Source organism: Mchenga conophoros, linkage group LG15 (assembly GCF_057382185.1).
Source record: "Mchenga conophoros isolate Kocher_MC1m ecotype Shallow Benthic linkage group LG15, M_conophoros_male_GT1.1, whole genome shotgun sequence".
Classification (NCBI taxonomy): domain Eukaryota; kingdom Metazoa; phylum Chordata; class Actinopteri; order Cichliformes; family Cichlidae; genus Mchenga; species Mchenga conophoros.
In genome coordinates, this window is record NC_140540.1 from 27,680,623 (window position 1) to 27,703,186 (window position 22,564).

The 22,564-nt window shown below is 43.9% G+C and overlaps 1 protein-coding gene across 1 annotated transcript in view; it reads left to right on the top strand.

Moving 5' to 3' along the window:
• Window positions 1–673: 673 nt before the first annotated feature.
• LOC146558558 (tumor necrosis factor alpha-induced protein 2-like) overlaps window positions 674–22,564 on the top strand; it is a 68,082-nt gene continuing 46,191 nt past the window's right edge. The window contains exons 1-4 of the mRNA XM_085246627.1: window positions 674–1,054; window positions 2,370–2,480; window positions 12,393–12,823; window positions 13,716–13,927. Coding sequence (XP_085102753.1) covers window positions 1,033–1,054; window positions 2,370–2,480; window positions 12,393–12,823; window positions 13,716–13,927 — 776 coding nt within the window. The 5' untranslated portion in view covers window positions 674–1,032. The remainder of the gene's footprint in view (window positions 1,055–2,369; window positions 2,481–12,392; window positions 12,824–13,715; window positions 13,928–22,564) is intronic.

Consider the following 22,564-nt stretch of genomic DNA (forward strand, 5'->3'; position numbering starts at 1 on the left):
AAATCAGGGGGGTTGGCATGTATGGTTGTGGCAACATCACTAACCTTGTCAAACACCTCAGAGTAAATCATATCACAGAATATGATGAGCTTATGTTGAGGCGAACTGAAGAGGAGGAGAAGGACAGGTGCTGCTAGGGCAAGACAGACGTCTCTCACGGAGTCCTTTAGTGCTGCAGGCAGGCAAGGTGTTCAAATAGTGCACAACTTCAGTTTTTTTATTTCTATATGATGAACTCTGCATTATTAAGTGATAAGAACAAGTAATCTGATGTCCTGTAATTATTATGATGCTATAATTTAAGATACAATAAATAAAATAATGTTTTGTACAAAGTATCGGTATCGGATCAGTATCGTCGATACCACCCTGAATATTACTTGGTATTGGATCGGAAAGGAAATCAATGGTATCATACATCAGTACAAAACAACAGGGTCGTGTGACAAGTATAACAGAGGCCTTGTTTTATTTCGACACACAGACGGTGGAGACGTCACTGTAAGTGGAAAGAAGAGACAATTGTGGAGCTTTTCTGTTGTATTGACTTGCTTCACCACAGTTTGTGGTAACATAAAGCAGCTAACATTAAGGTCGTGGAATGGCTGCGCTTAGAAGTCGGTCTGTGCCAGGAAACCATGAACTTTACCAGTTGTGAGAAGAAGAGATAGCTCATTTACGCAGATACATCAGGAAGCCATTTTAAACACGGACCAGCGAGGAAGGGAACAGGCAGGTTTTCTACATCTGCGTGTGTGGGATTGGCTGCCCGCTCTAAAAGGGGGAGTACGGTCTATGACAAGCACTCAAACTCACAGACACACACACACACACAATCTGTGTGTGTCTCTTTGTGTGTGTCCTTGAGTGTAAGTGTTGATGATGATGCAGCTTTTCTGAACCGAAACTGAAAGTGTTCTTTCAGGATGACGTGAGGGGGATTCAGACATCACCTGCTCTCAGCTGCATCCAGTCCTGGTCCCGGTCGATCTGATCGTCGTACTGCCCGCGCGGAGGTACTTTCAGCTCCTAATGAGTCATCAGAGGAGTAAAGGTGAGCTCATCTATGTTTCGGTTCAGGTTAGACTCCTGCTCCTGCTGCTCACGCGCCCTGCCCTCTCCCGCTGCTCCTTCAGACACAGAGCGGCCGGTGAGGAGATTAGCGGAGCTGCGGAGTCCCTGTCGTCGATTTGACGTTTGTGTGTGTGTGTGTGTGTGTGTGTGTGTGTGTGTGCTGGTGATCGATAAGCGGACTCATTGATCTGATTGATCGGACTGTTTGAAGTGTTTCCATCAGAGCTACAGCGGCAGGCCTTCAGACTGCAGGTGGTGCTCTGCTGGGGAAGTGCAGAGTCCGCACCAAACTCCGCTCAAAAAAACTCAAATTTACGGCGCAGCAGCGAGTTTCACTCTGGTGTTCATATCAGTGCTTCATGCTGCCGCTCAGGTTTAGCTGGAAAATCTGTGAGCCCTCTGCAGTGGACCCGAGCCTGTCAGCTTACACTGTATTGACTGTCTGCAGCAGGGCTTTCATCATCATTATCCATTGCAGTACTTATATCTATGTAGCGTCACAGCAGATGCCTTTGTGCCAAAGTAACTGAGGATAAAAACATGAAGGAGATTTTCCCGGCCTGGCTTTTTATAGCAGATAACCGCCTTAAAAATATTCTGCAGTAGATCAAAAACAGAAGAAAACCATGAAAACATACTACCTGATGCTGCTTAAGTAAATCAGAGCAAAGTTACAGAGGTTTGATTAGAGAGACAGCTAAGCAATCATTTGTAAAAGTTTAAATTTCTTCAGCATTGAACAGCAGAAATGAGGCTTTCATGTTGGAGGCCGACAGCACTGAACAAAACGGTAGACTTGTGCATAATAAGCAGCAAATAATGCAGAAAACAGATATTTTTGATGGTAAACTGGTCTCTGAGTAAACTGACAGAGAGAGAGAGAAAGAGAGAGAGAGAGAGCTGTGCAGGGAATAACAGCCAAAGTAAGAGGGAATTAATGACGATTTTTATCAAATGTGAAGCCCAGTTTTGATCTTTTGCTGCTAGTTAAGTGAATTTTAGTAGGAAAGCGATGAAACCTGATGTTTCAGAATATTTTAGATTTTGGCTTTCAGCACCAACGGCGTGTCTGTGTTGTGTGCCGTCAGGTGAACGAGCCGTGCTTTGTGTTGACATCTTTTTCCGTTTTCCCGCTCTTTAATCGTTGCTGTTTTAGCTGTTTTGCAGTTGTTGAAATAGTTTTGTGAGCTCTAAGCTAAGATTCTGGCAAAATACATTTATATTTAAAATTCGATTCAGGATTTAATTAATCGATATCAGCTGCACATATTCATTCATCATCTTACTGACTGCAGCAGGAGGTGCAGAGGAAAGTGGAGAAGAAGGAGGAGCCTGGAGCAAACTGCCAAGACTGAAGATCCCCTCAAAGATCTGGAAGAACCGCAAACTGCACAACAACAATGAAGGTGAGACCTGCAGAAGCCCTGCTAGAACCAGGTAGCTCTCCAGGACCACAGACTGTAGATGAAGGATGGACATAGCAACAGTCACGTCACCCACTGGTAGCTTTCGTGAAGGCTCAGTTTGAGGATTTTCTCTATGTTCGTTTTTGTTTCCAAAAATGGCAACATGTGGACGCTAATGGTAGCTAGGTTAGCATAGACTGAATGGGAGCATCTTACCGAGATGGTGCCTGCTAATTAGTGCTCAGTGACATCCAATCACAATACTTTCACCAGAGTTCTGCCCTCTTGGACAGTCTATTAGTACAGTAACCTCACAGCAACTATACGATTGGTCACATGATTTCATTTAAAATGGTTCAAAAGGCTCCAACAGGACAAACACAGTCCAGAAGTCCAGTTCAGGTGAAGTTTGCTAGCTACCAGTGTAGTGGCGAATTTCTGTCCCAAGCTTCGAAAAAATAATTCTTCCACTTCTTAATGTGAGCTGTTCAGATTTATTTCTGACTCGTACATACAAACAAAAGATGTCACGGTCTAAAAAACTATTTGCTGCTACAGCGCACATTTCCATTGCCGTCCTGGCTCACTCTAACCTGCTACCACACATGCGCTGTAATGTTTTCTTACCCGACACAAATTAAACGCCCAGCATTTATTCTCTAACAACATATTATACAAAATTAAACATGTAACATAATAACTGAAACAGTATCAAAAATATTTCTCTATAGATTGGCTCTAACATTTCCAGCCCCCTAATTGGAGGGCGTGAAGACTGACAATTAGCGAACACTTACAAAAGAGCCAAATAACATTAACACTTCCTGTATCACACATGGTCATTCAAATTATCTTTCACAAAACCTGTAACCGATCAGAACATATACTGTATTTTCTCATTCCAAGTTACATGACATTCTCACAGATCAAGCATAGCTTGTCAATGGGTCTTTCTAAGGTGTTAGTCTTTGTCTTGATGATCACACGCCGCACCAGACCCTTAGCATCTGGAATGACACGAAGAACTCTCCCCAACATCCACGAGCTTCTTGGCGCTGACTCGTCGACCACCATTACAATGTCCCCCACAGTTACATTTCTTCTGACCTGAGTCCACTTTTGACGCTCTTGAAGCATAGGCAAATACTCGCGCACCCACCTCTTCCAAAACAAGTCAGCAAGATATTGCACTTGCTTCCAACGGCGGCGGGAGTATGAGTCTTCCTTTCTGAAAAGTCCAGGAGGCAAACCCGGCTTTTTCTTCATCAGTAGCAAGTGGTTAGGCGTCAGTGGTTCCAGGTCTGTTGGATCATCTGTTACTGTAGTCAGCGGTCTGTCATTTAGTACTGACTCCACTTCACACATTAGTGTCAGTAAACCTTCATCATTGACCAACTGTTCCTTCAGTATAGACCTCAGGACCTTCCTCAAGGTTCTGATCTGCCTTTCCCATATCCCTCCAAAGTGAGAACCAGCGGGTGGGTTAAATACCCACTGGATTCCCTTTTGCATGAGACAGTCTAGAATCTTTGACTGATTCCACTCTTGAATGGCTCCCGTTCAGCAGCGACTAGGTTGGTGCCATTATCTGAACGCATGACAGATACCTGACCTCTTCTGCACACAAAGCGTCTGATGGCGTTCAGACATGAATCAGTGTCCAAAGTGTGCGCAATTTCAATGTGCACTGCTCTTGTTGTAAGGCAGGTAAACAACACACCATACCTTTTTACTGTGCTGCGGCCATGCTTCACATTAAACGGTCCAAAGTAATCCACCCCAACATTAGAAAAGGGGGGTTCATCAGGTAGAAGCCTATCCTCTGGCAAATTTGCCATCTTCTGTTCCAGTGGTTTGCCTCTAGTTTTCCTGCAGATTACGCACCTTGACAGAAACTTCCTCACTTCTGAGTTAGCGGATGGAATCCAATACTTCTGTCGCAGCCGTGAAAGCATATACAGTCTTCCACAGTGCCCAATCTTCTCATGTATATCCTGCAAGATCAGTGTGGTGATATGTGAGCCCTTTGGGATAATGACTGGGTGCTTCACATGTTCTGGCATCCCAGCAGCTGCGAGGCGACCACCAACTCTCAAAACTCCGTCCTGCATCACGGGATCAAGTTTCCTCAAGTGACTAGTCTTTGTCACACACTTGCCTTTCTTTAACATGGTGATCTCTTCTTGGAATTGTTGACTTTGACAGAACTTAATGATCTCTGCCTCAGCTTGCACCAGATCTTTCAGGGTAAGTGTTGTCTGCATTGATTCGTTGTCTTGTTCTTTCTGTTTAGCGTACGTCTCTTTCCTTTTTTCACATCGTCGTAGCAGTAAGTCTTTGAGTTTGATCATCCATGCCACAGCTCTCTTCACTCGATGCCAGCTGGAATAGTGATTGATCAGCTTGTTCAACGTGTGAACATTCTCAGCTGCATTTGTGAGATGTACCATGGTTGCATGCCTCACTTCGCTGTCATCTTTATCAATCCTTTCCTTGTCAGGTCTTTCTGGCCACTGTCTTTCTGGGGTTTTCAGGAAAGCTGGGCCGTGGAACCAGCTTAGATTCTTCATGAGCTTAGATGGTGCAAGCCCTCTGGATGCACAATCAGCTGGATTGATTGCTGTACCAACGTACCTCCACTGCTGAGGATTTGTTAGCTCTCTAATGACCGCAACGCGATTGGCCACGAATGTCTTGAAGCGAAGATTTTCATTTTCAATATACTTCAACACAGTTGTGCTGTCAGTCCAGAATGTAGATTCAAGAAGATTCATCTGAAGCTCCGTTCTTAACATTTTGTCTATCTTTGCAGCAACCATAGCTGCAGTCAACTCTATTCGTGGAATAGTGGTTTGCTTCATGGGCGCCACACGGGATTTTCCCATCATTAATGTACAGTGAACCCGTCCATCATTGCTGGTCATCCTCAAGTATGATGCTGTTCCATATCCACTTTCGCTCCCATCAGAAAAATGGTGGAGCTGTGCTGTTGCGACAGGACCGAAGTCCAATGGTCTCACACACCTGGGTACGGTTACCTCTGACAGCTGGCACAGCTCTTGTAACCACTTGTTTCACTTATGACTGAGCTGTTCTGGGATCTTATCATCCCAAGCAAGACCCTCCCTGCATAACTGCTGCAAGATCATTTTTGCAGGGAGAGTTCTTGGGGAAAGGAATCCCAGTGGGTCATAGATGGAGCTGGTGACGGAAAGTATTCCACGTCTCGTCACAGGTCTTTCTTTGATGTTAATCCTGAACTTGAATGCGTCAGACTCAGGGCACCATAGAACTCCTAAAGCACGTTCCATAGGCAGCAGGTCATGGTTCAAGTTCAGGTCTCTGACAGCTTTGGCTCTCTCATGCTCAGGGATGAATGAGAGCAAGGCACGACTGTTGCTTGTCCATTTCGTTAGGTGAAATCCTCCACCAGAACACAATTCAGTAAGGTCTGTGTATAACTGCATACCTTGAGTTTCCGTGGCAACAGACTTCAAGCAGTCGTCAACATAAAAATTTTCCAGGACTGTGCTTACAGCTTCAGGTGATGATTTGCTGCGGTTCTCCTCTGCTGTAAAGGCGATAGACTATTGCCTGAACCGTGTCAGCACTCCGATCAATGAGTTTGTTAAATCTGGCCCTTGTAGAAGTTCACTATTCAGTGAAACTCCTTGGTAGCTGGCAGCGCAGTCAAATACCACCCTCAGCTTCTTTTTTTGTGGATGATATACCCCATGGTGGGGAATATACCACTGTTTTCCATCCTTGCGGTTTAACTGTGTTGTTGGAACCTCAACGGCATATCCCTTGTTCAACATGTCACTCATGAAGGCAGTGTATTCTTCATGGAGTGCAGGATTCCTTTTCAGCTTGCACTGAAAGGCTCAGTGCACGCTGTAACACTGCACTTCGATTGTTCGGCATCTAAACGCACGACTTCTTCGTAGGAAGACTTATGGCATAGTGTCCATCAGTGAGACGAGTAGAGCTTGACACAGACTCCATGAAGTGGTGGTCTTATTGAGACATTCCTGCTTTATCATCACAGTGACGCTCTGGAAAGTCGTGGTTATACTGTCGTACAAGCAGTTGTTCCACGTTGTCGATGGCTATTCTGTTCACAATAGCACATGGTTGTACATCATTGGCTGCAGTATCTGTTTCTCTGAGTGGTCCATTCAGAATCCATCCAAGTGCTGTCTTTACGCCATATGGACCATTGTCCTCACTTGGGATCACCTTCCATGGCTCCAATATGGTGTATTCTTTAGTTCCAATGAGAAGCTCCACTTCAGCCTCAATATGAGGCAACCTCACCTCGCGTAGGTACGGCCACTTGTCAACCTCTTTCTGGAGTGGGATGTTCTCTCTGGAAACAGGAATACTTTTCTGTGTGAAGACCTTTGACAGTGCGATAAAGTTGTTGTGTGCCAGACTGCTGACTTCCAATTCTGTGAGCACATAACTCTCCTCTCGACTTCTGGAATTTATGGTCCTCAACGTTAGCTCGGTTCGTCTGCCTTGCACCTTCAACTTCCTTGCCAAGGCTTCGGTGCAGAACGATGCAGAGCTACCTGGGTCAATGAAAGCGTAAACCTCCACAGCCTTGTCACTCTTGCAGGACTTCACCCTTACAGGTACAATGGCAAGCACGCAGCTGCCTCCAGCCCCAGTACAGGCACTTGTCTCCTTTTCTTCAGACAACCCTGCTGGGCCTTTAGCAGTGCTACCCATATTGACCTCATCGGGAGGCTTCTCTTCCTCATAACTTGAGAAGTGCAACAAACTTGGATGCTTGAGTGAACAAACCTCGCACACCATCTTCCTTTTGCAATCTCTGCTCATGTGACCCTCTTGTGAAGGCGCAGTTGAGTGACAGGTCACTCTGGTTCTTACTCACTCTGCTTCTTTTGTCCATTTCTGAACCTTGGTTAACCTTGATAGCAAAGCTGCTCCCATGTCTAATGTCTTTCTTCAACTTATTTCCTTGCTGTGGCTTTTTCATAACCTTGTCTGACACTGCTGTTTCAAGATCGCCAAAGAGTGGGTCGGACATGATCTTTGCTTGGTGTTCAACGAAGGCCACCAGCTCTGTGAATCTTGCTCTGTTGCAGCGCCGCTCCTGGATATCATATGCATGGATTCTCCAGCGCTCTCTTATTTTAAATGGCAACTTGGAAATGATGACCCTCATAGTTGCAGGGTTGTCCATCTCTTCCATATAGTCCACATCCTCCATGGCATTACGACAGCTCACCAGGAATACAGAGAATGCGCTCAACGCCTTTCCATCTTCAGCCTTAATTTGTGGCCACTTCGATGTCTTCTCAATTAGTGTGCTAGCAATCTGTAACTCATTTCCATATTTATCTTGAAGCAGCTGCAGAGCCCTTTCATACCCCCGATGTTCAGGCATATGCTGACAACTCCTCACAAGATCACGAGGCTCGCCTCGAGTATACTGCTCCAGAAAATATAGCTTGTCTGAATTGCTATCAGTTCTGGTGTCAATAGCGTGCATGAATGCCCTCATAAACGACCTGTACTCCAAAGGATCTCCGTGGAACACTGGCACATCCCTTTGTGGTAACCGAGCCAGCTGTTGGTACTTTACAAGCATCTCTGTGATATCTGCCTGTTTCTGCATAACTTGATAAAGCTCACTTGGTCTGGTCTCCTGAAGTGAGACACCATCTTGGCGTTGGCTCGGCCCCTGCAGTGGAGTTCTATGTGTCTTAGGTATGGCCCCTGCTGCAGTACTTGGATCACCAGGATTCCTCCAAGAGGCAGACCTATCTATCTCTGTTGGCTTCCCTGGTGTGTGTTTTACGTTGCCATGACGATTTTCGTTATTCATCTTCAGGAGGTCACGACGTGGCATTACCGTAAGTCTGGTTTCACTCACTTGAGACTTAACCCCTTCACATTCCTCATACACTTTCACTTTGGCAGTAGACACTGCAATGGCTGTTTCAATTTCCAGTCTTTCCTTTGCAGCTTTAATTTCTGCTTCTTTTAACTCTAGAGCCTGTTTTTCTTTCAGAGACGCTGCTCGTGCCATCAGAGCTGCTCTGTTAGCTTCTTCCTTGACGCGCTCTGACGATGCTGTCGACACCCTTGACGTGTTGGATACTTTAGACTTGTTTGACACTCTAGATGTTTTTGACACTCTGGATGCACTGTCCATGGGAGTTATCTCTTGATCACATGTTTGTATTTCAATCCATGTATTAACTCTATTAATGAACTGCAAACATCGTTCTGACATTGGCTGAAACCAAAATTGTTGGTCAGCCTCCTTTTCCTCCTCATCTTTAATACACAGCAACACTGCATAATTGCATTCTTGAAACTCTTCATACAACTTCTTGTAAACTTTCAGTGCCTCTCTCACATCATTTACAGCCAGCAGAATTTCATGGCTCAAAAGTCGCTCAGTTTCATCTTCTTGTGCTGTCACTTGTCCTAATTTGCCTCTTCTCACCTTTGTGAGCTGATGCAGTTTGAACTCCAGACCTTTGTCTGTCATCGCCCTCTGGCTGTCATCACGCGTAACTACACCCACACTGTCATTAATGTCGTCCGCCATTGTAATTATATAACACCGCTAAGCCGTAATGATTTTCTTCGGCACAGCTGTCGGGTGGTGTACTGCACAAACTCCTTTATGCTACTTCCACAGGTAAGATGCATCTGACAAAACACTTTTTACTTAGCTGTTCGCCGTGTTGTTGTGTGTAGGCGTCCTTATGCCGACGATCCGGTGACTTTTCTATGTCTCAGTCGGTGGCTCTACCGCGGAAAACATTCCTCCGTTACTCGATAGATTTTTGACTTTTATGTAGTGGCGAATTTCTGTCCCAAGCTTCGAAAAAATAATTCTTCCACTTCTTAATGTGAGCTGTTCAGATTTATTTCTGACTCGTACATACAAACAAAAGATGTCACGGTCAAAAAACTATTTGCTGCTACAGTGCACATTTCCATTGCCGTCCTGGCTCACTCTAACCTGCTACTGTAATGTTGTAATGTTTTCTTACCCGACACAAATTAAACGCGCAGCATTTATTCTCTAACAACATATTATACAAAATTAAACATGTAACATAATAACTGAAACAGTATCAAAAATATTTCTCTATAGATTGGCTCTAACAACCAGCTATCCGGTTGTTCAGTGATGACGCGACGAATCCTACTTCTGGGTCTAAAGTAGTATGCGTTTAATATGGCTTTTGTGTTGTTAACATGTTTAATGTTATGTATTTTCTTCTATTTAATCTCAAAAAGCTCCTAAAACAGTCAGTGATCCCTGTTGACCTCCCTCTCCTTTTATTACCACTAATCATTTATTTAAGCTCAGTTTTTAAAACCTTAGGATGTAACTACAGCCCAGCCTATGCAGCAGTATATGAATGACTAACCTCGTATTGTGGATGGATTATCTCAGTTGTTCTCCTGGCTGAAGTTTGGTCCTTTTACAGCATCCTGCCATGCGATTACATTTGTTCCTGACCACCGAGAACACTCAAGTTAACTTTTATCGAGTGGAAAAAAAGTTAGCTTGTTTATATTATGCTAACATAGCTGTGTCGCTAGCGGTCACGTAGCACATCATTATATACCAGCTAGCCCAACTTCAGTAACCCTACAAACGTCACTGCTGTTTAGTTTTCTGTCTTCATTTATGTTGGAAGTGATAGCAGAGCTGTACGTTTGAATTTGTTTCCAAAACCCCGCAGTCAGGACATGCTATATTGTACAGTGGGGCAAAAAAGTATTTAGTCAGCCACCGATTGTGCAAGTTCCCCCACCTAAAATGATGACAGAGGTCAGTAATTTGCACCAGAGGTAGACTTCAACTGTGAGAGACAGAATGTGAAAAAAAATCCATGAATCCACATGGCAGGATTTGTAAAGAATTTATTCGTAAATCAGGGTGGAAAATAAGTATTTGGTCAATAACAAAAATACAACTCAATACTTTGTAACATAACCTTTGTTGGCAATAACAGAGGTCAAACGCTTACTATAGGTCTTTACCAGGTTTGCACACACAGTAGCTGGTATTTTGGCCCATTCCTCCATGCAGATCTTCTCGAGAGCAGTGATGTTTTGGGGCTGTCGCCGAGCAACACGGACTTTCAACTCCCGCCACAGATTTTCTATGGGGTTGAGGTCTGGAGACTGGCTAGGCCACTCCAGGACTTTCAAATGCTTCTTACGGAGCCACTCCTTTGTTGCCCGGGCGGTGTGTTTTGGATCATTGTCATGTTGGAAGACCCAGCCTCGTTTCATCTTCAAAGTTCTCACTGATGGAAGGAGGTTTTGGCTCAAAATCTCACGATACATGGCCCCATTCATTCTGTCCTTAACACGGATCAGTCGTCCTGTCCCCTTGGCAGAAAAACAGCCCCATAGCATGATGTTTCCACCCCAATGCTTCACAGTAGGTATGGTGTTCTTGGGATGCAACTCCGTATTCTTCTTCCTCCAAACACGACGAGTTGCGTTTATACCAAAAAGTTCTACTTTGGTTTCATCTGACCACATGACAATCCTCTGCTGTATCATCCATGTGCTCTCTGGCAAACTTCAGACGGGCCTGGACATGCACTGGCTTCAGCAGCGGAACACGTCTGGCACTGCGGGATTTGATTCCCTGCCGTTGTAGTGTGTTACTGATGGTGACCTTTGTTACTTTGGTCCCAGCTCTCTGCAGGTCATTCACCAGGTCCCCCCGTGTGGTTCTGGGATCTTTGCTCACCGTTCTCATGATCATTTTGACCCCACGGGATGAGATCTTGCGTGGGAGATTATCAGTGGTCTTGTATGTCTTCCATTTTCTGATAATTGCTCCCACAGTTGATTTTTTCACACCAAGCTGCTTGCCTATTGTAGATTCACTCTTCCCAGTCTGGTGCAGGTCTACAATACTTTTCCTGGTGTCCTTCGAAAGCTCTTTGGTCTTGGCCATGGCGGATTTTGGAGTCTGACTGTTTGAGGCTGTGGACAGGTGTCTTTTATACAGATGATGAGTTCAAACAGGTGCCATTCATACAGGTAACGAGTGGGGGACAGAAAAGCTTCTTACAGAAGACGTTACAGGTCTGTGAGAGCCAGAGATTTTCCTTGTTTGAGGTGACCAAATACTTATTTTCCACCCTAATTTACGAATAAATTCTTTACAAATCCTACCATGTGAATTCATGGATTTTTTTTTCACATTCTGTCTCTCACAGTTGAAGTGTACCTCTGGTGCAAATTACTGACCTCTGTCATCATTTTAAGTGGGGGAACTTGCACAATCGGTGGCTGACTAAATACTTTTTTGCCCCACTGTATTTAGATAGAAGCTAGCGAGCTAACTCCCTGCTAACTTCTAACTCCGTTAAATGTCATAAATTCCGTTTTCATGGATGCCTGGATGTTAAACTCAATTGTTACACCTGGTAGAGCAGAACGCTGATCATTTTATTAAAGATGAAAGACTTTAGACAGTTTTTCAACTCTCATTAATGCCATAGTGATCGTTTGATATATGGACCTGCAGCGGAGTTTAGACCCAGACACGGCTAGTGACGTCAGACTGAACAATCAGATAGTCTCCTGTGTCAGTGAAAATAGGCGACTCCCCTAAAAAACAGGGGAAGTATAAAGACCCCACCACCCCATTCATGTGCAATGAAGGAAAAGACCAAACTGTTTGTTTATCAGGCTGTAAATATGTTTATTTGTGCTGTGAAGTTTTAACATGGGAGTCTATGGGGGTGACTCACTGCTGTTTCTGCTGGATGTCATAGGAACTGCAGGTGTTTGGTTCACATGAAGAATGAGAGCTAGCAGGACCTGATCTGTTGATGGATTTAGCTCCTGTGGTTTTTTGCTTCTGATGCTTTCTGTTTTCTTCAGGGGATGAGGTCAAGCAGGTGCAAGTGGAGAAGGAGGAGCAGCTGGAAGAATCAAGCAGGAGGCTGATAGAGAGGGAGGAGGACCTGTTCAGCTATGACTCGGTCAATGAGGAAGAGGAGGACGAGCTGCACAAAGACTTCGAGGCTCTGCAACTGAAGCTGTGGATGGCCATCAATGACACCTTCAACCCCTCCTCCTCTGCAGGGGAGCTGAAGGTCCTGAGGAGTGCCATGGTGTCTATCCAGCAGCAGGAGGCGCAGGACCGGCGCTGGAGAGACTGTCAGGAGGAGCGAGTCCCAAGATGGCGTCCTCAGAAATGTCTCAGCATCCACAACATACTGCTCCAGAACATGGTGGAGGGCCGAATAAAGGAGGCTGCCAAAGACACCTCGGGAGGAACCGACTGGCTCTCTTCACCTGTGAAGAGACAGGTTAGTCACCTGGGAGGAGGTGTGGGAGGAGCTCTGCTGGTACTCAGTTTGAGCTGGATGAGAGTTTTTTTTTAAAAATTCAATTATTTATTAGATTTTACATTTTATAATAACAAATACAAAAATACAACAACCAAAAACAAGAAGCAAAAAATCAAAACAAAAACAAAAGAGAACAAGAAAAAAGCAAACAAAAAGAACAAAACAAAAAGTCAGGTAGACATGTAGGTGCAGAAATTGCCCCATTGTTCCACCAAAGCTTCCGTCACATGATCTTACCTTCCCAACATCTTTTCGCAAGTAAAGTTCCCAATCATTCTGGCCACATTTTAAGCATTTGAGTATAGGTGTCCTTTCAGTATTCCAAAATGACACAGGCACATGTTACTGGTGCAGTGCTTAACACTCTAAACTGGTGTTTATTTAATTGTGGCACCTTTCTTTTATCTCCTAGTAGACATAATTTAGGTGATTTGGGCAAGTTACAAACCTTCCATCCCTGCATATAATTCAATACAGTGTTCCAAACTGAAAAAACAAACAAACAGTGGGCATTCAGGGGGCATGTATCAGTACCTTTGGCTTGTTGGCATTTCCAACACAAGTCCTCTCTACCAACACCCATTCTATACAGCCTTGAAGGAGTATAATAATATATATTAAGATTTTTTACTGAATAAATTAAAATTATTCTTATTCAATTAAAATTCAGTTTATCTTGTTTTTCTCTGCTCAATGTTTGCCTAATCTAGCCATTTCAAAAGTATGCTTTAATAATCTATATTGGGCAGGACTAATCCCCCTTTTTGTTTTGGTTGGGACAGTCGATTAATGTTAATACGGGGTTTGATGAGAGTTTTTACCCTACTCCCTGTTCGATGAACCTGTCCAGGTGTGTCGAGTGGGAAGATGTGTGAAGGAAGACCTGCTGACGGTAGTGAGGAGGGTGAAGAACTGCTACCCTCCTCACATGGACATCATGAACCTCTACGCCGGCCTGTACCATCAGGAGTTCTCGGCCCACCTCACTCAGCTCACCGCTGCAGGGCTGGACGACGATGACTGCAGCTACCTGTTGTCCTGGGTCAACCAGTACTACCCACAGTGAGTCTGTGTGGCACTGGGTGTGGCAGCGCTGCCCACAGGCCAAAGAGCAGAGTGCTAATCACCATAGCAACAACCATAACAACAACCCTGAAACAAATCAATGCGAACCTAAACACTTCTACTGAGCTTAACCATGACAGCAGAACCATTACTGGGGAGCCGTTATTGCAGAACTGTCACAGCAGAACCGTTACAGCAGAGCCATTATTGCAGAACCGTTTCAGTAGAACCGTCACAGCAGAGCCATTAAAGCAGGGCCATCACTGCAGAACCGTCACAGTAGAGCTGTTATTGCAGAACTGTAGCAGTAGAAGCATCACAGCAGAGCTGTTACAGTAGAACTATTACAGCAGAACCATTACTGCAGAATGGTTACTGCAAAACGGTTACAGCAGAACCGTCACAGCAGAGCTGTTACATCAGAACTATTACAGCAGAACTATCACAGCAGGTCCTGTCTGAGCATCAGTCCTCTGCCTTACCTGAACACAGCCCAGATTCCTGCTGCACTGTGAAACATTCACAATTAGTTATTTAAACCATCAGCCAGACCTGTAGGTCCCAGTTCTGGTCCACAGGCCTTATCTTTATCCTCTCTGTAATAACCACTGGCTAGTTTCTTTTGCATGATCGTATTCTGTCAGACTCATGTGAAGGAGAGAAGTTAGTGTGTGTGAATTATGATCTTTGCTCGGTGTGGTCAATAAGACTTCAGAAAGTTGTCACGGTTGAGGATTGAGTGGACTCAAGCACGGAGCTGTGAATATAAGCAGTGCGTTTATTTACAATGGATAAAGGTTGACAATAGTTAAAATGTGCAATGATAATAGTTGGTGCGTCCTCCTTCCCGTGCTCAAACCGTGCGTGGTAGTGAGTGCCAGTCTCTCCTCCAAGTGTTTTCTTGTGCTCGTGAATCCTCCGTCCCAGTTCCTAGTTGCACACAGACAATAGTAATGAATAACCAAAAAGAGCAGACAACACTGAGCAACATGAGCGGCTCGTAACATTACCAGGCTTAGTGCAATACTCCAGCGCTGTCGTTCGCTCAGCCACACCATTAAATAGCCCTGCCCAAGATGGTGGATGATTGGTAGCAGCTGGTGGAGAATCGGTTGCAGGTGAGGCAGCTCAGGGCCACAGCGCCTCCGGGTCGGAGGTCCCTCGTTGCTATCCGACCTCCGTAAACACCACAGCGGAGGGAAACAGAGCGAGAGAGGAAAACACACACACACATATACACACAGGCGGGTTGACCGGTCGGGGCACCGTCCGACCCTGACAGTACCCCTTCCTCTAACGCGAGCCACCCGGCGACCCACCAAACTTGTAAGGGTGCCGGTGGCAGAATTCTCTCACCATGGCATCATCGAGAATTGCGGACCGCGGCACCCAGGAGTGCTCTTCCGGACCATACCCATCCCAATCCACCAAAAACTGAAAACCTCTAGCATCCATAATGCGGGTGATGGAGTATGCCGGGGCGCTGTGGATAATCTTTGATTCAGTTTTGAGTGGAATGTGTTTGGTTGAGAGCCATACCTGCTGGCCCACCTGGTACTCTCAGAAAAATTATGGCTCTTAAATGGTTCTTCAGATGTCTTCATGGTTCTTTAAAGAACCATCATATGTCAAAGAACCTTTTTATTTTGTAGATGGTTCTTTAGGTACTACAAATGGTTCTTTAAAGAACAAAAGGTTCTTCATCCTTAGCTATCTAAATTTGATGGTGTAAAATGGCATACATATTTGTTATAATTATAGTGTGAATTATACTGTGTGTTTTGTTTGTGTACATGTGTGTGCAAAGGGGGAGGGCGGGTTACCTGGCAACCTCCAGGAGGTTTGCTCACTGGTGCATCTTTATTTATAAGGCCCTGCTTGGACAAATGCCCACCTACATTTGCGATCTGCTCACACGGAGAAGTACTGTTTCTTACAGCCTGCGTTCAAGCGATCTTTTATTGCTCAATGTTCCATTTGCCAGAACTGAACTGGGAAAGAGGGCTTTTACTTATGCTGCCCCTTTCACATGGAACATGATGCAAAAAGACTGGAAGATAGCAGATCTTATTTCATTAAATGCTTTTAAGTCCAGATTGAGAGAGCCAGAGAAAAATGTTTTTAAAATGTAATTGTTATTTATAATATGTATGTAACTTTGTAATTTCAACGTGTTGTCGCCTCTTGGCCAGGACTCCCTTGCAAAAGAGGTTTTTAATCTCAATGGGACTTTTCCTGGTTAAATAAAGGTTAATAATAATAATAATAATAAAATTACCCTTTAAGAGCAGATGGTAGGAAACTGAATATTCAAATAAAAGTTAGAAATACTTGGTTAAAAATATACTGGTGGCAGGGGTGGGGGCCAAAGCCTAAAGACCCTACCCCCAACACCCCTAACCCTGCAAACCCACTGATCACAAATAATGTGGTAATAGAATATGGAATTTATTATTAAGACGTTTACTGTACTTTAGTTTTAAGTTTTAATAAAGTATTACTATTTTCTGTTTCAAGGCATTACTTTTGAGATTATTATACATATTAGAAAATATAGCAAAATGATAATACTAATTATTGTAAACTTTATAAACCACCCAGCAGTATGTAAAGTCAAATTATAAAATACAAGTAAATAACAATTGTACAACAGAATGTCAGTGTAATGAACACACTTATGTGTAGTGAACACACTTATGTGTTCATTATCGACACACTTACTTAGTTTTGACAAAGCGCACTGCTTAGGTAAAGGATCTGAGTACTTGTTTATCACTGAGCAATTTGTTAATATGTGTTTCGAGCCAAATAAATGACAGAGAGAGAGAGTCACGTTAGAACATGTCGTACTGTGGCAACCTTCCGAAAGAGAAGGGGGGCGTCAATTGTTGGGATGCACATGCGCAGACAGATTGTGCGACCGGTGGGCCTTGAACTTTGTAAGGGAAAAAACACTTTCTCACAGTCGGTGACAGCAAAGCGGATAACAGTCTTCAGTACCTGCTGGTCTTTGAAGCTCTGGATTCTGGGACTGTTGGAAAAGGTAAAACATTTTCATTAAAACCTTTTTACTGTTTTGTTTTTGTTACTTGTCATTGTAGCTTGCTGTTAATGCTGTGCTAACAACAAGGGTTAGCTATGTTAGATACGTTAGCCGCTGATGTTAACGCAATTTAGTATCCAGTATACAGAACTGTTTTCCTAACAAAACCACTGTTATAATTAAGTGAAGGTGCTCCCAGCTAATTTGAACCTTTGGCTTCTCAAATTGCGTGCTGCGTACATAACGTAATGTCAGCTAGACCGATATTAAAATTTATAATATTGTTAAAGTCACTAAAAGGGCGCATGAAGCCTGTTTGACATGAGCGCTGTGTCTGCTCTAGAAACTCTTACATTAAATACTCACATCAGCCTGTACTTTGCAGTCTGTAAGAGCTGTATAAAACACAGCTATGCGTAAGTGTTTTGAATGAATAGAATGTGACACATGAGAAGGTGTGTCTTTGACTGTTACTGTATAACTTATTTTCAGACTACTTGACAAGTTATGCTCCGGTCATTTGATGTTTCAAAGATAGATGATCTTTTGTGATATAGTTAAATTTTCTTTGTACATTTCATTTATCCACCATCATACATTAAGCCAAGAAGAGGTCATTATACTATACAAGTACTATACTATACTATACAAGAGGTATCAACGCTGGGCCAAAGTTCAACACGTGGTTAAAGTTTGTAATCCAGCCGGGGTGTAAATATCACTCAGCAACCAGTCGTAGAGATGAAGCAGGCAGCATCAACACATAAATCTACTCTTCCCAGCTTAAATCACAAGAGCATCTCTGACCGAAAAGCTGATTTTTCACATTTGCAAAAATTAATTCAGATTCACACTAATTCCTTTCACAGCTCCAACAAAATGAGGAAGAGGAGGGGGAAACACAATTAGATTGAATTACAATTGGATGGAAGTCGAGGACAAGGAGAAGGAAGCTTTGGATGAGGAGGAAGAAAAACAGCAGGAGCATCTTTAGGGATCTCTGTGATGTCATTGAGATTGGTTTCATTAATATGGTCCTCTCACAAAGAAAGATGACTTGTTTTAGTTCACCTACTTCCTGTATTAAATAGTGATGTGCAAAATGTTGTGGAAAACCACAGAGCAGGCACGTATAGGGCATCTGCAGGTAAATGAACGTCAAATCTCTCAGACTAAAATCTGTATTATACTTTTAGTCTTAAGACCATATGTTGTATATTTATCACCCTTATGATAAAACCCATGTCAGCCATTAGTTTATGGACTTTGTATTTTGAAGCCTCAACGTTTGCTTTATTGCTATAGCTATGTTGGTTGTTGTGAGCCTTTTGGGACCATATTAAGACAAGGGATCAGAATCTGAAGTCGTGCACACTACTGTTTCATTTATTGTGTATCCATAAGATTTGTACAGCAGATCCAAGTTGTGCCTTGAAAACAGGAACGTTGTCTGCATAGAGGAGAACTTTAATAGCAGGCTTGTATAAAGTGAAGCTTTGTGCTCACATTTGCTACAAACACTTGTTTTAATTCTGTCTCCCTGTTTTGATGCAGATTTCACTTGAAATCAGGCAAGAACGGGACTTTCTTTTTTAATGTGTTCTTGTGAATTGATTGTGTATCGCATACATTTGATTTGACTTTCTGCGAGACAACAGTCGTCTGCTGGCCAAAAAAGTTTTCCAAATACCTCCACGTGATCAAGCCTGGATTTAGAAAAGAATAGCAAAAAAAATCTGCACCTCCTGCTTTACATGCAATTTGTGTTTGTGTGTTTAGAGGTGGTGGTGAAAGGGGAGACCTTGGCTCATCCAGCTGGAGAGCCTGACCAGGAAGAGTCGAAAATTAACTATGCTCTTCCAGGGCACCCTGCAGACTCGGCTGCTGGCATTGGCGAGTGAGTGCAGCCGCCGCTGGGATGACGTGAACACCAAACAGGAGTCCATCACAGGTCGACCTTCTGAGGAGGGTTTCACTTTTCTCTCTTCTTTATAATTGACCCTTGTTTTCTCTCTCTCAGCTCCTTGTCTCAGAGTGGGAGGGATTTGAAGCACAAAGGGAGGAGCTTGTTGTTTGGTTGGGTGATATGGATGTCCACCTGAGTGAGGTTGACCACTGACAGGAAACACCTGTGAAAAACTGAAACAACTGCAGGTGTGGGGTTGTTTTGATATGACATATATTTGATATGATACATACGTCAGAGACATGGTCCTAAACTGGAATAACAAAGGACCGTGAGTCCAACATGAAATTTCCCTTACATAACGCTGAAGTTCATTCATCATTTTAATCAAAAACTTGTTGTTGAAATATTTTTACTGAACATGCAAGCATCTGCTGATGAAAATGTGTTGATTTATTGGTCTGTTATGAAGCTATTGCTATTTCTAATCTGTTTTTATATCTTTCTGATGTTTTATTAATTAAGCAATACATGTATTAATTGTTGTGTTATCTATAGATATAGTATTTATATATTTTTGTTTATAGTATAGTAAAAATATTTAATTATTACTGTTTAAATGACTAATATGTGACATGTATTAGCTGTGATGTTGTGCTGAGGGTTAAAATGTCCTTTTGTCTTTTGGTAACTACGAAATGGCAATAAACCATTAATATACAGTGGGGCAAAAAAGTATTTAGTCAGCCACCGATTGTGCAAGTTCCCCCACTTAAAATGATGACAGAGGTCAGTAATTTGCACCAGAGGTACACTTCAACTGTGAGAGACAGAATGTGAAAAAAAAATCCATGAATTCACATGGTAGGATTTGTAAAGAATTTATTCGTAAATTAGGGTGGAAAATAAGTATTTGGTCACCTCAAACAAGGAAAATCTCTGGCTCTCACAGACCTGTAACGTCTTCTGTAAGAAGCTTTTCTGTCCCCCACTCGTTACCTGTATGAATGGCACCTGTTTGAACTCATCATCTGTATAAAAGACACCTGTCCACAGCCTCAAACAGTCAGACTCCAAAATCCGCCATGGCCAAGACCAAAGAGCTTTCGAAGGACACCAGGAAAAGTATTGTAGACCTGCACCAGACTGGGAAGAGTGAATCTACAATAGGCAAGCAGCTTGGTGTGAAAAAATCAACTGTGGGAGCAATCATCAGAAAATGGAAGACATACAAGACCACTGATAATCTCCCACGCAAGATCTCATCCCGTGGGGTCAAAATGATCATGAGAACGGTGAGCAAAGATCCCAGAACCACACGGGGGGACCTGGTGAATGACCTGCAGAGAGCTGGGACCAAAGTAACAAAGGTCACCATCAGTAACACACTACAACGGCAGGGAATCAAATCCCGCAGTGCCAGACGTGTTCCGCTGCTGAAGCCAGTGCATGTCCAGGCCCGTCTGAAGTTTGCCAGAGAGCACATGGATGATACAGCAGAGGATTGTCATGTGGTCAGATGAAACCAAAGTAGAACTTTTTGGTATAAACGCAACTCGTCGTGTTTGGAGGAAGAAGAATACTGAGTTGCATCCCAAGAACACCATACCTACTGTGAAGCATGGGGGTGGAAACATCATGCTATGGGGCTGTTTTTCTGCCAAGGGGACAGGACGACTGATCCGTGTTAAGGACAGAATGAATGGGGCCATGTATCGTGAGATTTTGAGCCAAAACCTCCTTCCATCAGTGAGAACTTTGAAGATGAAACGAGGCTGGGTCTTCCAACATGACAATGATCCAAAACACACCGCCCGGGCAACAAAGGAGTGGCTCCGTAAGAAGCATTTGAAAGTCCTGGAGTGGCCTAGCCAGTCTCCAGACCTCAACCCCATAGAAAATCTGTGGCGGGAGTTGAAAGTCCGTGTTGCTCGGCGACAGCCCCAAAACATCACTGCTCTCGAGAAGATCTGCATGGAGGAATGGGCCAAAATACCAGCTACTGTGTGTGCAAACCTGGTAAAGACCTATAGTAAACGTTTGACCTCTGTTATTGCCAACAAAGGTTATGTTACAAAGTATTGAGTTGTATTTTTGTTATTGACCAAATACTTATTTTCCAACCTAATTTACGAATAAATTCTTTACAAATCCTACCATGTGGATTCATGGATTTTTTTTTCACATTCTGTCTCTCACAGTTGAAGTGTACCTCTGGTGCAAATTACTGACCTCTGTCATCATTTTAGGTGGGGGAACTTGCACAATCGGTGGCTGACTAAATACTTTTTTGCCCCACTGTATGTCTATGCTGTTGTTCTTGTATTTATTTTACCCTGCTCAAATTCAATTTATCTTACACTTTATTTTGTTGTTTTTTTTTTTTGGTTTTTTTTTTGCCTGTCCCGTTTGCCTCCTTTGCCATCAGAATTATTGTCTAAAGGCAAAGAAAGATGCCCAACGGATTTACTTTACCAAATTGACCATCCCAGCCTTGCCATAATGGTCCATTTGATTCATCTTTTATTGTTTATTTTATTTTCACTTGCTGAATACGGGACAGACTTGACTGAGGGAAAGAAGGGGAGAAAGAAAGAGGGAAAGAGAAACAGCTGAGAAGAGGGACGGGGGAGAAGGGCAAAAAACAAAAACCAACAGAATGGGCAGAAGAAGAAAAAAAGAAAAAGAAAATGCATATATCGATCACCTGGATCACCTGTTGAGAAAGAAAAAAGAAAACAAGCAGAAGAGAACAAGAGTAATAGAATAAACAACATCATGGGAATATGACAGTAAATGCTAAATATTAAACATTATTGTGCAGCACGTAAGATCAACAGAACACAGTGTGCTTTGAGGTAGGAGCCAAAAAGGGTGTAGTTTGTGGGTGTGATCACCCGTGTGTACACCTGTGAGCATGGACGCGCTTGTTTTGTTTTTTTTAAAAGGTTCTTTCATGTAATGATCTGCTAGAGGGTGTGGGGGGGCCACAGCCCCGTCCTCCAGGGCATGAAGCAGGTATGGAGGAGATCAAAACTCCAGACATCCAGAGGCCCTCAGAACACAAGAGACCAAGGAAGACCAACAGAGGGGCAGCCACGCCACTGTCCCAGAAAGAGCTGAGGAGAGTCCCAGATGAGGGTTCACTCAGCAGCCGCGGAGCAGAAGCCAGGGGGAGTTGCAGTGACGCGCCCGTGAGCTCCGCCGGCAGCCAGCCGTGCCTGAGTGACCGAGCCCCAGGCCGAGAGGCCGGGGGCACCCCACCTCCGAAGTGGCCCGAGCGAGCCCCAGGCTCCAGGCCCCGATAAGCGGCCGCCAAGGAGTGAGCCGGTGTGTACCTGGACGCCCATCCCCAGACACAAAGAAGCACCAACGCACCGATGTCTGAGGGAGTCTGCCACTGGCAGGGGAAGTGGTGGTGGGGGGAGATAGGCCTCCAAACCTTGGAGGGCCTGAGATGTCCCCAGAGAGGTGGCGTCTGATACCCAACCTGACATATAGACACAGACATACAGGCACACACAGATACAAACATCCATTCCCACCCTCATGCTCTCATATGCACTTACTCCACACTCAACCAATGTGGAGACAGACATAAAGAGACGCTGTACACACAATCACACTCCCCAAGCGTACTCTACGAACCGGGTCTAGGTACCCTTGCCCCTGGAGGGGGGAATTG